This window comes from Canis lupus, chromosome 8 (genome assembly GCF_011100685.1).
Source record: "Canis lupus familiaris isolate Mischka breed German Shepherd chromosome 8, alternate assembly UU_Cfam_GSD_1.0, whole genome shotgun sequence".
NCBI classification, from domain to species: Eukaryota; Metazoa; Chordata; class Mammalia; order Carnivora; family Canidae; genus Canis; species Canis lupus.
Window position 1 is genome coordinate 44776322 of NC_049229.1, and position 13093 is coordinate 44789414.

The window sequence follows — 13093 nt, forward strand, 5'->3', positions numbered from 1 at the left end:
AGGCAGGTTCCAGAGGGAGGGAGAGACACCGGCCTTTTCCACCAGAAGCCCAGACACAGTTGGAAGGGGCTGAGAGGTATCGATCCCCTTCTGTGGCTTCAGCTGAAATGAATCTGCCTTGATGAGTTGGAGCAGTAAAACTCCCCCTGGCTGACCTGAGGAAAGGGCTGCTCCGGGTTGCCTAAAATCCTCATGCTACTTTAAAAAGGGAAACCCACTATATGCTGTGTGCACCTAAAATAACCTAAAATAACAAGGAAGAGAAGGAAGTTTCTCCTATCCTTGGAAAGAGGAAAAAAGTGCAGCCCCGTTACAGAATGTGGTCCCTGTGTGACACACGACACACGCTGTTTCATGCCATCTTAAAGAGACACTGCTCTTTTCTGTATTGCCCACATTGCACAGATGAGGATCCTGAAGCTCCAAGATGCTAGCCACAAGCTGAATGTCAGGGCTCAAGAAGTAGCTTTAATCTAAGTCTCTCTGACTCTCAAGCCAGTGTTCCTTCCATTAGCCCACAGTGATTCCCAAAACTAAGCTTAAGGGGAAATGCTTTCTTCTCAGATCAAAATTTCCAAGTTTCCTACAAAGAGCACAAATCCTAGGGATGAGCAAGACTCAGCCTTAACATGTCTCATTTCTAGGCCTCACTGCGGCGCTCCAGCAGCTGCACCTGCAACTCTGTTGGGGAGGGGCACAGAGGCACTCAAACACTAAGTGGGCCTGAGCCCCCTCTGAAAAGGCCTTACCCTGATTCAGAGAAGTGGGTAAGACAATAGCAAAGTTCTGAGCCAGCAGGATGCCCCTCATTCATCCCCAAAGACAGAAATGGCATTTGACTAACAGTGTCCTGCCTCCAGGATGAAGGCTGCCCTTGGTTACTCGTGAGTCTCCCTCATGATTCATGTGACCGGAGCATCTTGTCTCAGCAAAGCCATCTGTCATGCTCTGGGCAGCAAAGGGGGAGGGGTGCACCTGTGAGCTCCCATCAACTGTTTTCTTCCTAAGCCACTTGGAGAATATTCCTGCCATCGGGAGCTTCGCCCCTGCAACAAGCAGCTACAAAGCAGGGAACCCCGGGCACATGGTAGCCTGACACACAGACGGACCACAGAGTCACCCCCCCAGACACACACATTTGCCTTTTAAGTCACAGAATGTCAGTCCTGGAAAGGACCTCAGAGATCATCTCACCCAAACCTTTTATTTCACATACAAGGAATCTGAGGATCAGGGAGTACAAGATGTGCCCAGGGCAACGCCTGTCAGTGCCAAGGGCGGCACGTGGGCCAGTGTTCCTTCTACTGCACCAATTCTCCTCCTCCCCAGATGCCCAGTTTATAGAAGTTCTCTATAACGGTGTTGATCCATAACCTTCTCAGAGTCTTAGATTACTCAAGGTAACAACCCTGTCTCCCAAAATAAACCTACATACATTCTGTATAGATTCCAAGGGTTTCAAGGGCACTATGTTAATAGCCCTTCCCTAATAAGAGAAACGAGTATGGCTCTACATGGAGCTGATGGGGGAATTGCAGGGGATTCCAAGGTAAAGGGATGGGCAACCTGGGGAAGAAGCTACGTTTCCTTCCTGACTCAAGACCACTCATGTCACCTGCTTGCATCTCCCTTTCTCCAGCCACATCTAACCTTGAGCTACCTCACAGGAATGAAATAAAACACCAAGTTAGGAATTGAAATTTTTCTAAGAGACAGGGAAAAAAGGAGAGACAGGCAGGTTATTGTCTCCTTAGAGGTCCTACAACACAAGCCTTGACCCTGAGCAATGACAGTGCCATAGACCAGCTGCAGAAGGTGGAGGTCACTACTGGGTTGTTGCCTAGGGAGAGATGTGGAAAAAAGAAGACCTCATAATTTGACATTCAAGGCAACAGCGGCTCAAATCAGAGGAAACGGATAAAGGGGAAGACACAAAGGAATCATCTGGAATCAGAGCTCACCCAGCTTTAGAAACCCTCGTTGTGGGGTTATAACTTAGGGGCAGAGTATTTGACTATAGAAGCCCTTCTTGCCCTGAACCTGCCACCTCATGGAGGCTGTTTTCTCCAAGATAATAGCTCAAAGTCCAGACCAAGATCCTTCATTTTCTGCATCAACTGCAACACAGGCTTTACAGGTGTCTAAATGTTGCCCAGTGCCCCATGCCACCTCCTACACCACTAAGCTGCAGAGAAGCCCCCAGAGCCACCACAGATGAAAGCACCCCAAAGCAAGCCCGGGGAAAGGATGGCAAATCTTCCACAAAGAGAACAATTTCCCTCCTGATCCTTCTCAGTGGCCCCTCAGCCCCAGCAACCACAGGAAAGGACCTTGGGAATGTCAAGGGTATCATCTGCCTCCTGGAGGGAGCCATGTGCTCACTGAACATTTGAGTCTGCTGGTCTACCCGCCTGGACCGTCCTGGCCCTACCTCCCCTCACCGCTTTGTTTCGTTCCCTTTTGCTCCCTCAGGAGGTTCTTAGGCATGTCCCTATATTGTCATTCTCATGGTGCCAACACCTCCCCTCCACAACATGCACTCAGTCCTCACTTAGGTCATTCCCTATGACCCAATGGGGAGCTCCTTAAGGGCAAGGCAAGTCTCTGTTATTGCCTACTATTGTATTCTCAACACCAACCACTCAAATTAACGAAGAACCATCTCTGTGCAGGAGATGGCCATGCCCAAGGGAAAAGGGGAAAGCAAGGTTCCTGGGCAAAGTTGAAGAACTGAGAGCTGCAACTTGACCTCCAGGTCAGACCTCCTGGCCTCACCAGGTTTGATTGTTTGCTTCATTTCAGCTTTATTTACTTATGTATTTATTTTGATTTGCAGAACATGCCTCTGTGTTCATGCAAAATGCTACCCAACAACTGAACAGAATTGTCTGGAGTACATGCCTGGAGGCTGCCGGCTAACCTTAGGGATTGCCTCCTCCAATCAAAATGATCCAATTCATTGAGCGCTTGTATGTTTCTGCCAGGAAAAATCCTCAAAACATGTCCATTACCCTCCAACTCCGAAAGAACGAACCTGTAGCAAAGAACCACAAAGACCAAAAATGGGAAGGAAAATGGGGAGAGAGATCCAGCAGTACCTAAGCCAGGTTCTGTTGGAAGTATCTCATTTGGGGATACATTCCTGAGACATAAAAAGGTATTTTACGCACTTCTTAAAAAGGCCTAGGAACTGGGTTCTCTATCCAATACTTTGCTGCTTCCCAGATCCACCCTGGGAATGTTTCTTAGTTTATTTTATTGTCCTATAGGAAAAACTGCTGCTATGGCTACTCTTCATCCTTTTCTAGGAAAGCCCTTCCTACCATATTGTCTTGGCCGGGATCCCTGTGTCCTACATGCTTCTTCTATTAATTCATTCTTGCACATAGGAATGTGCTCCACATCAGTGTATAGGAAGAAGTACGCCAGAGAGTGGAATCCGGTGGGTCACAACATTCCACAGCACATTCACAGCCTGGAGAACTCCTACCCAGGGACCACAATCAGGGTCTGTGGCCAGTGTCCAGTCCAGGTATAACCCAGGGCTTAGAATGTTATCACCAGCCTGAGATCAAGGGCAAGATGGAAGCTGTGTCCTCCTTACACTTCCAAGAAAGCACATCTTCCGCTTCTTTATCTTGTGAATTCTTGAGAAAAGGTTGCGAAGGGCACAAAGGAGGGAGGGATACTCTTCAGCCTCTAGTTGGCAAGAGGGGCAGCAAATCAAACAAATCAACAATGCTAGAAGGGGGATTGTGAGGAGCATGGTGGGGAATTCACAAGGTGGGAACACCAGGAGCCCTGAGGTTGGGTGGAGCAGACTGGCAGTGAGTGTAGGCAGCAGGGGCGGTGGCCTGCTCCAGCAGCACCTGGCAGCCCACAGCTGGCTGTGGTGGACACACTGCCAGTGAGTTCCTTGGGGCTGGCATCTGAGGAGGGTGCAGAGAAGAGGGCAGAGGCACTGGAGGTTGGTAACAAGTACACTGTGAAAATACCATCCTTGGCACCCAAAACATTGGTGAACTCAGACATCAGGAAGGGGGCAAGGGTCCTGGAGATTGTACAGGGGACGAAAAGCCATGTCCAGGCAAAGTCCCAGAGAATGTGGGACATCCTCTGACAAGAGAAGGGGAGGTTTCACATTTTGAGATCCTGTAATACAGCAGACCAGTTCAAGGGATACTTTCTCTATTCACTCATTTACATGTTCATTCACGTACCTGGAAGCTGAAGACACCAAATCTATTTGGAGGCACCAGGTGACTACTTAGCAATGACCACGGTGATGGGCTGTTGGGAGGAAGCAGCCAGGTTTGAACTGAGCACAGGAAAATGGGTCAGGTCTGGATGGGCAGAGAGACGAGGCAAGAGCATTCCTGGTGTGGCCAATTTACCACTCACCTCTGGTGTTCAGCTATGAAACTAAGAGTGAGTCAATCACACCTTAACGAAATGTGGATGCTATGGCTCTGCGAGTAGGGGAATATTATTTCTAATTCTATAAAACCAAAGCACTACAGGGCCACAGGAAATAATGCCACGAAAGGCCCCAGCCGCGCAATGGCAGTGTGCTGGCAACACTGGTGATCAGCAACACGTATTGAGGGGTCAGACCTGGCCACAAAGTCTGCTCTTAGGACCCCAGCAGCGAGCCCCTAGAGAAATGCCTGACCCCTTCTGAGCCTCAGTCTCCTCATTTGTAAAATAAATATAAAATAAAATAAAATAAAATAAAATAAAATAAAATAAAATAAAATAAAATAAAATAAAATAAAATAAAATAAAATAAAAAAGACACAGTCTAAACGGTTGCTGTGGAAATGAGAAGAAAATCTACATGAAATACTTTGTGCCAAAAATAAAAATAAAAAATAAAAAAATAAAGAAATACTTTGTGCCTGTGGTACCTGGGTGGCTCAGTGGTTGAGCATCTGCCTTTGGCTCGGGTCAGGATCCTGAGGTGCTGGGATCAAGTCCCTCATGGGGCTCCCTGTGGGGAGCCCACTTCTCCCTCTGCCTATGTCTCTGCCTCTCTGTGTCTCTCATGAATAAATAAATGAAATCTTTAAAAAAAAAAAATGCTTTGTGCCTAACCTAAAGAAAGCACTCAATAAGCATCAGTTGTATTAGTAGTAGTAGTAGTAGTATTACCATTATTGTTGCTACATATGGGTTTGGTTTAGTTAATGGAACATATCTAATTAGTGGAATACTGTGCAACTTTTAAATATCTTGTGGTGGAGGAATATTTATTCACACAGCGAGTCACAATATGCTGATAAGTTGGGGAGCACAAAGCATGCTACAAGCAACATGGTTATTATGATTTCCTGTGCACAGTTCTGGGTAAAAACAAATATCGATAAATGCAAAAACTGGAGAAACAGGCTGCTTTAACCTCTATGTTTTTTCTACGTTTTCTAAGTAAAGGAAAGAAGTTATTTAGTAATAAAAGCAATAACACAACCTTCACTCTAGGCAAGGCTTTTCATTTTCCAAAGCTTTTTCATATGACCTCGTTTTTATACTAATTTAACTTTTAACGACCATTATCGAACTATTATTCTTCCAAATGTCTTTAAGCCAAAATCCTGAAATCCATCTACCTACCCCCCCAAAAGGACAATCTTTCCACTAAGAGACCATCTTTCATTGACACCTTTGCTAACAATCAAGTAGCTGGCTTCTCTCCAAATGACAGACATAAATCCATTTTTAGAACCAGGGCTTTTTGTAAGTAGTTTTTAAAGTGACGTTTGAGTTAATGATGCAATGTGGTAAAGTAGTATGAACCATTAGCTAAATCGGAGGTCTGAGCCACACGTCCCAAGGCCTGGCTAACCTTATTTGGCTGTATGATGCCAAACATCTGAAATAAACAGTTCTTCCCAGTGCATGTCCCGCATGGTAAGACTGCCAGCTGCTTCCCTCACCAGCCCTGCTCTCCCTCTTCCTTGGTAATAGACCCTGATTATTAGCTGGGCTCACTGCCACCCATTTTAAAGTCCTGCATCTCCCAGCCTCCTCCGTGCCAGCCATGGCTATATGATTACCTTCTGGCCAATTAATGCAAGCAGATGTGTTTCGCTGGACTTCTGGGAGGATCATGGGAGCCAATTCAGCTCCAGGAGCACTGTGCTTCTGCTTTTGTGCTTCTGCTTTTCCTCCTCCTTCAGGCCTGTTACTTGGACCAAGTAACTGGCATTTCAGCAGCCATCTTAGACCATAAGGCAAGCCTGAGGATGCAAGCCATGTACCGGGATGGAGTGAAAAATAGGAGCCTGGATCCCTGATGACACTGTGATGTCCTAAACCCGGCAGACTTCTTTTCAAAGACAAATGAACGTACACCTTGTTTTAGCCACTGTTATTTTGGTTTTTAGGTTAGGTGCAGTCAAACCTAAACTTATTGAGGACTATATATCAACATCGGACGCTGTAGGGGTTCCACTGCCAGTTAACAGCATGTGACTTTTTTAACTAGGTGACCAGGATAACAAAGCATTTTAATTAATCACCTTTCCATCGAGCCTTTCATAACAGTTAGATTTTTATCACCAACTACTTTCTTTTTTTTCCACAACGACAGCCCCCACACATACATACTCTTCTCCCTAGTAGGTCTAAGTCAACTAATACATATGATTCACAAAATCTGCCCTCATGTGACAGAGACCAAAATCCAACTCTCTGGAACCCTTAAAAAACAACAACAACAACAACAACAAGAGAAACAGACCAGCATCCCCAGGTCTGCAAAACACAGAGAAGCCGTGACTCTCCAACTGGCGGGTAAAAACTAGCACATTTCTAAAATGATTTTCCCAGTCATGTGCACAGAGCAAAGGGGTAAAAACGACAGTGTTATCAAGACTCATATTGGACTCATACAATCCCAGGCAAAAAGCCACTATAGACAAATGTCAAGGCACTATCCCAGCTCCCATGTGAGATTTATAGCAGGCATCAATATCAGCACCAACCACACGGCCCAATGGACTATGCACATTTCTGAGCATACATTACCCTGATAGGGTCAAGGGTCATTCTGTACCCTGTGTTAAGTCTGACTCCCGCCATAACACAATGCACCAGGGGGCTCCTCCCCGGCGATCCTAAAGCCCACCAAATACAAAGAAAGAACAGAGTTTTGTCTCCTGAATGACAGAATGACACTGAGGTCTCTTGTCATCTCCTGCAGCCAGGAGAACTTTGACAAGTTAACTTTTCCTTCACAAGAGCCTAGACTTCCAAATGCAAATCTCACAGAAGGTAAAACCTTGTGTTGGCACCTTGAAATTACATTCAAATTTGAAATTTCCTGGAAGAAATGATTGCTTTTTACAATTCCATCATCCTAGCTCAAGTTCTTAAAAGGGCTCAATAGGTAAGATGAGAGCACTTTGTCTCCTTCTTCCAACATGATAAGGATATAAGAAAATTCAGCTCCTACGTCACATTTTCTACCAATACATCTACTTATTCTTACTCCATCATCCAAAGCAATATCTAGGCAGAAACTTGAAAGGGCCACCAAAAGTTTTAATTTAATATGTTTGAAGAACAGAATCTGGGAGGAAGGAGGAGAATAATCATATTTTATGGAACTTAAATCCATCATATGCATTATATATATAACGTTCCATCTTTTGCAAAGATGAACTTTTATTAAGGGAGAAGAGGGCTCAAGTAGAAGAGATAAGTAAGAAAGGCCATTTTAAAGTAACTTGGAAAGTATATTTTGTGTGTGTGTGTGTGTGTGTGTCTGTATAGTGTATATATACACCCACATTTATATACATAGATAAATATTTACTTTAAAAATGTCTGGAAAGGGCTGCCCAGGTGGCTCAGTGGTTTAGTGCTTGCCTTCGGCCTGTGGCGTGACCCTGGAGACCTGGGATCGAGTCCCATGTCAGGCTCCCTGCATGGAGCCTGTTTCTCCCTCTGCCTGTGTCTCTGCCTCTCTCTGTGTGTGTCTTTCATGAATGGATGAATAAAATCTTTAAAAAAAAAAAATGTCTGGAAGGATATGCCAAATGTAATAGTTACACTCTCCGAAGGAGAACATTATCGGTTACCTTTCTCTTTTTTGTTTATCTGCGCTTCCTAATTTTTGTACCACAAAAACATCTACTCCACAAAAACATCTAAATAATTTTAAAACATATTTTTTAAAGTAAGCAGATTCACAGTAGTATCGACAGAAAAATAAACCACATCTGGAACAGCTCAAAACAAAACAAAGTCTGAAGGATTTCTGGGCTCAACGCTGAAGGAGACAGAGAGCAAAGTTCCTGCAACCAACACCATCTCCCAAAACCCTAATGCCCTCTTCTCCACACAGGATGCTTAAAGTGATTTTAAGTATACCCTATTTAACAAATGCTATCCTCTACCACACAGTGCAGGCAAGAGAGAGCACAAATGACCACACAAAAGCCGCACAGTACAGCACCTGCAGAGTCCTCCAAGGAAAGAGACTGGTTTCCACCAACTCACTATGTAATTATGCCTAACACTTGCTTTACAATCTAGTTTATGGATTCTGGATGTTTAATAAGCAGTTACTTCTCAGTTCCCTGCTATTAAACACTAAGTAGTTACCACAATTAATAACACCCATAGGCTACCAGGAATCTATAATATGACCAGCCAGGTCATGCTCTCCCAGTGGACACTGTTACCTGAATCAGTCCCACAGCTTAAACCACATGCCTCCTCCTCTTCCTTAGAGCCCCTTCTCTGGCAGGTACCTCAAGTTGGAGTAGTCAGGTAGAATGCAAACAGGTATTAGAGCTACCTGTTGTTCCAGCAAAGAGGAAAACCCCTTTTGTAATCACAGACACACTTCCCTAAAGTGGAAAAACATATCTGCCTATATATATGTGGATATATATTGCACAGCATAGCAGAATTATACACTGCCAACCTTGCCTGTTAATATGAGCTCAGAATTATTGCAAACCCCACAGCTGCCTCATTCTTCTCTTTCTAAACCAATTTTTCCTGGCATTCATTCCACCCATACCTCTCAACTCAAGGATGGAATGGTTTTAAGCAAGGAGTCTTACTGCCCACTGTGATTCCATTAGGAATCCACTCCCACTGTAGCCATGGGCTGGGTATAAAAGTGCTCTTGAGCCCTCCAGCCCCATCTCTTCATACTCACTGTTACTGGACTTAAGGTCGCGGTGGATGATGGGGACAATTGCCTCATCATGTAAGTAGTTCATGCCTCTGGCAATCTGCACAGCCCAGTTCACCAGGATGTCTGGGGGAATCCTTTTCCCAGATAACACTCTATTCAAGGGCCCTCCACGTGCAAACTCCATGACCAAGCAGAGGTTGGGTTCCTTCAGACACACCCCCCTAAGGGCAATGATGTTGGGGTGCTTCAGCATGGCGAAGAGCTTGGCCTCCTGGCGAACATTCTCTATAGTCTGGCTGATGTCCTCATCGGGGTCATGGCGAGCTGCTTTCACGGCAACCTCATCCCCTATCCAGAAAGCACGATAGACCTTCCCAAAGCCCCCGATGCCAATAATCTCTTCCAGGGTTAGCTCCGCAAAATCAATCTCTAACACTGAGAAAGAGAAGAAAAAAAGAAGTCAAAAACATTCTGAAAACACCACTGAATCACCCATTTACCTGGATGGGTAAACACAACAAGTTATCTGTTCACTTGGCTTTTTTGTCTTCCCCTATAAGGTAAGGTCCATCAAGGCAAGAAATGTGTTTAACCTATTTTATGTTGCATTATTCTTAATGACTAGCACATAAGTGGGTATTCAATAAACATTCATGTAATAATTTCTACTTGGACCATCATACAGAATGTTGTACCATGACAAACCATTTTAACTAAAGGGAACATAGAGGAAGATAATTTTTAGGAGATTTATTCATTTTACTGTGTACTAGATGGTGAGAAGCATACAATCCAGTGTCAAGGCAGACACCTAACAACCAAACCATAGTGTGAAAAGAGCCTTCGTAGCTGTATGATCAGATTAGGAAAACCACCAACTCCCACTGCAGGACAGGATTAAGAGGGTGAGTGGGAAGGGATTCTCAGGGAAGGCAACACTGGGAATGTGCCCTAAAGAACACAGGGAGAGTGCCCTGCTGGCTCAGGTGGTAAAGCATGAAACTCTGGATCTCAGGGTTGTGAGTTCCAGCCCCGTGTTGGGTGTAGAGATTACTTAAAAATAAAGTCTAAAAAAAAAAAAAAAAAAGAATGAGTGGGAGGAATCTTATCAGGCAGCAAAGAGCAAGGTGGAGAAGGACAATCCAGGCAAAGGGAAGGTCATGAGCAGGAACACGGGGCATGAAAGTATCTGGCATATTAAGAACTTCACAGAGTCCAGGGTGGCTAGATCGTATGCACTAGGATAGGAAATGAAACTCAAGGTCTTGTTGGGGTCAGCTAGGTTGTGAAATGTTTTTGAAGTCATTCTGAGTGGCTTGAACTTCACACTTTGAATGTTAGGACTCATGTATTTTTAAATAGGGGAGTGTTATTAGACTGATTTAGAAAGGACATCCATTCTGGCAGCCATCTAACCTGGAGGACAGGGAGCCTACTGCAAAAGGAACTACTAAGGAGGCCATTTGAGTAACTCAGGCATGCAGGCACCAGGGTCTGAATATCAGTAGCAGTGAAGACGGACAGTATGGAGTAAATTGGGAGGATATTTTCAAAACGGGCCTGGTGACTAAGATGTACAGGAAAGAAGCCTCCCTGGGGACATCTTACTCTAGAAGTCACCTGCTCCACAGCTCCATCCCTGATGTTCCCAAGGACCACACCCAACCACTCATCTCCTTTCCAATGCAGAGTATGAACCTAGGGTACCTGATTATATCTTCGGCTCTGTTTGGAAAGGCTTCCATGGAAAGATAATAATAGCTACCAGTGATTATAAATCTCGGGCTAGATAAGGTGTTGCTAAATGAGTAAAGTGTTATTTTATGTTTCTCTCACGAAAACCCTGGGCTCTGTCTTCTCAGTCTCTTTGTCTTTACCTGGCTGACTCATACTCAACCCTCAGGTCTCAGCTTAAACAAAATCTCCTAGAGGACCTTTTCCTAACCCCTGCCTAAATGAGGTCAGGCCCCCATCAAACACGTCCATAACAGTCTCTGCCTGGCAAGACCCAACAAGGTTTAATTACTTGTTCAGTGCCTGCCTTCCTGCTAGATTGTGTGATCCACAAGAGCAGATTCTTCCTGCTTTATTCACCACTGTACTCATCCTACCGAACATTCAGCAGGTAAACAACAGTCAAGTAAAATGGGCGGGGAGGGGGGGAGGACCTATCTCAGTAGGAAAAAAAACAAACTCAGAAACAGAAAATAGTCAGTTTGCTTTTAAAAAAAAAAAAAAAAAAAACTAAGAAAACAAAGATATATTTCTGAACTTTTGGCAAGACCAAAAGAGGAACTGCCCACTGCTGGCTGTTCTCTTCCTTCCTCAGCCAGCTACAGGATGCCTCCAACTTCCACTGACATGCTGACAGTGCTCAAAACTCTATTCTTGCTTAACTTGAGTATTTCTGTCCTATCTAGAGCTCATATTCATTTGTATTTTACAATGGAACTGGCAGTCTGCACAAAAGAATACAAAAAGATATACCCCCAAAGTTCCAATTGTTCAAGCTTTTCACCTCATCTGGCACTCCTCGTAAAGAATAAATGTTATGGCTGGTCCCTCCAGACTAACAATCAACATCCATCTAAAACCTTCCAGCATATCTTTCACTACAGAGGCTAGAAAGCTAAGAACTACATTTCCCAGACTCCCTGACTGCTATAGGTCGGCTTCTGCCAACTACATGCACATGATATGGAAGAAAGAAGTGAGATGGACACCATTTTCTTGCTGCTTCTCCTGGCAAGCATGGCTGTGGAGAAGTGGGATTTTTCTGCATATCAGTGTCCAATCATTAGCTCTGGGCAGATGTAGAAAGGAATGCTGCAGGGCCAAGTGGTTACCTAATCTCTGGACAGCAACTACACCAGGATGTTCTTGAAATCGACAGCTTCAATGTCAACTCCTGATTCTGCACGTTCCCAATTAGAGAAGTAGTAGCTTGCTACATGGGCCAGATCTGCAATGTTCTGGGAGTTGTTCCCGTAGGTCCGGCTAAGAACCCCTTCTTCCTGCCCTTCCAACAATTCTGTAAGCACCTAATTTCCTGTGCTAAATCACTTTTTGCTTAAAATAGCTTAAGTGTTTCTGGGTCCTAAAACAAATCCAGATTACTAATTCTTGTCTTATCTATATGAATGAGAAAAACAATGTGGATATTAAAGAGCGATAAGAAACCCCCTGAGGAAATATGTAAGTTATGTTAAGAGTCTCCTTGGTCATAAGAGGAAGAAACATTCACTTTTTCTAACAGCTTTTTACCCTGATGAAAAGATATCTGTCTCTTTAACAAGTTTCCATTCACAGGGGAAATACCCAACTGAAGATCTGAATTTTCCTTAAGGGAATTAACTGTTGTATTTTCTCTTACACCCTTCCTTCATTCCTCTGGTCTGAAGCATAGTTGTGAACACACAGGACGTGTTAAATATTTAAATGTAGAAGGATTTAAAAGAAGTGTTTCTGAACCTGGGTGCTGAAGGGACAGCTCCTCAGACGGCATTTCAGAGAAGACAGAAAACCTCTGTGTGGAAGGGAAAGCATTAATCTCTCTCTGGGTAGAAAGAAACTCTCAGGTTCTTGCTAACTAGGTATGGAAATATTACGACCAACCTTCAAGAAAAATATAGAACACAGCTTGCAAGCAGATAGAAGACAGAATAGTGGGACCTAGAGGGAGGGTACTTCCTTTTCCCTTCCCTGTGAAGAAGTCCTTTTGGGTAGGAACTACACCTTCAGTTCTCTCTTCAGAGAGAATGTGGGGCCCTCCTCCTTTCGCATTCCAGTCCAGACCTGGTTTTAAATAAGAATCAGGCCAAGTCATATTTAACACACTTTTCAGTTTCTGTGGATGGATATTTCCAAGAATATCAGGAACAGAACCTTATTTCTTTCATTTTTGCAATCAAGATGTTACTCTCTCTCAATTGTATTCTTGAA

The 13093-nt window shown here is 44.2% G+C and overlaps 1 protein-coding gene across 1 annotated transcript in view; it reads right to left on the reverse strand.

Annotated features, from left to right (window-relative positions):
• The window catches only part of MAP3K9 (mitogen-activated protein kinase kinase kinase 9), a 74766-nt gene that overhangs the window by 58018 nt on the left and 3655 nt on the right, over nt 1–13093 (reverse strand). The window contains exon 2 of the mRNA XM_038545107.1: nt 9173–9586. Coding sequence (XP_038401035.1) covers nt 9173–9586 — 414 coding nt within the window. The remainder of the gene's footprint in view (nt 1–9172; nt 9587–13093) is intronic.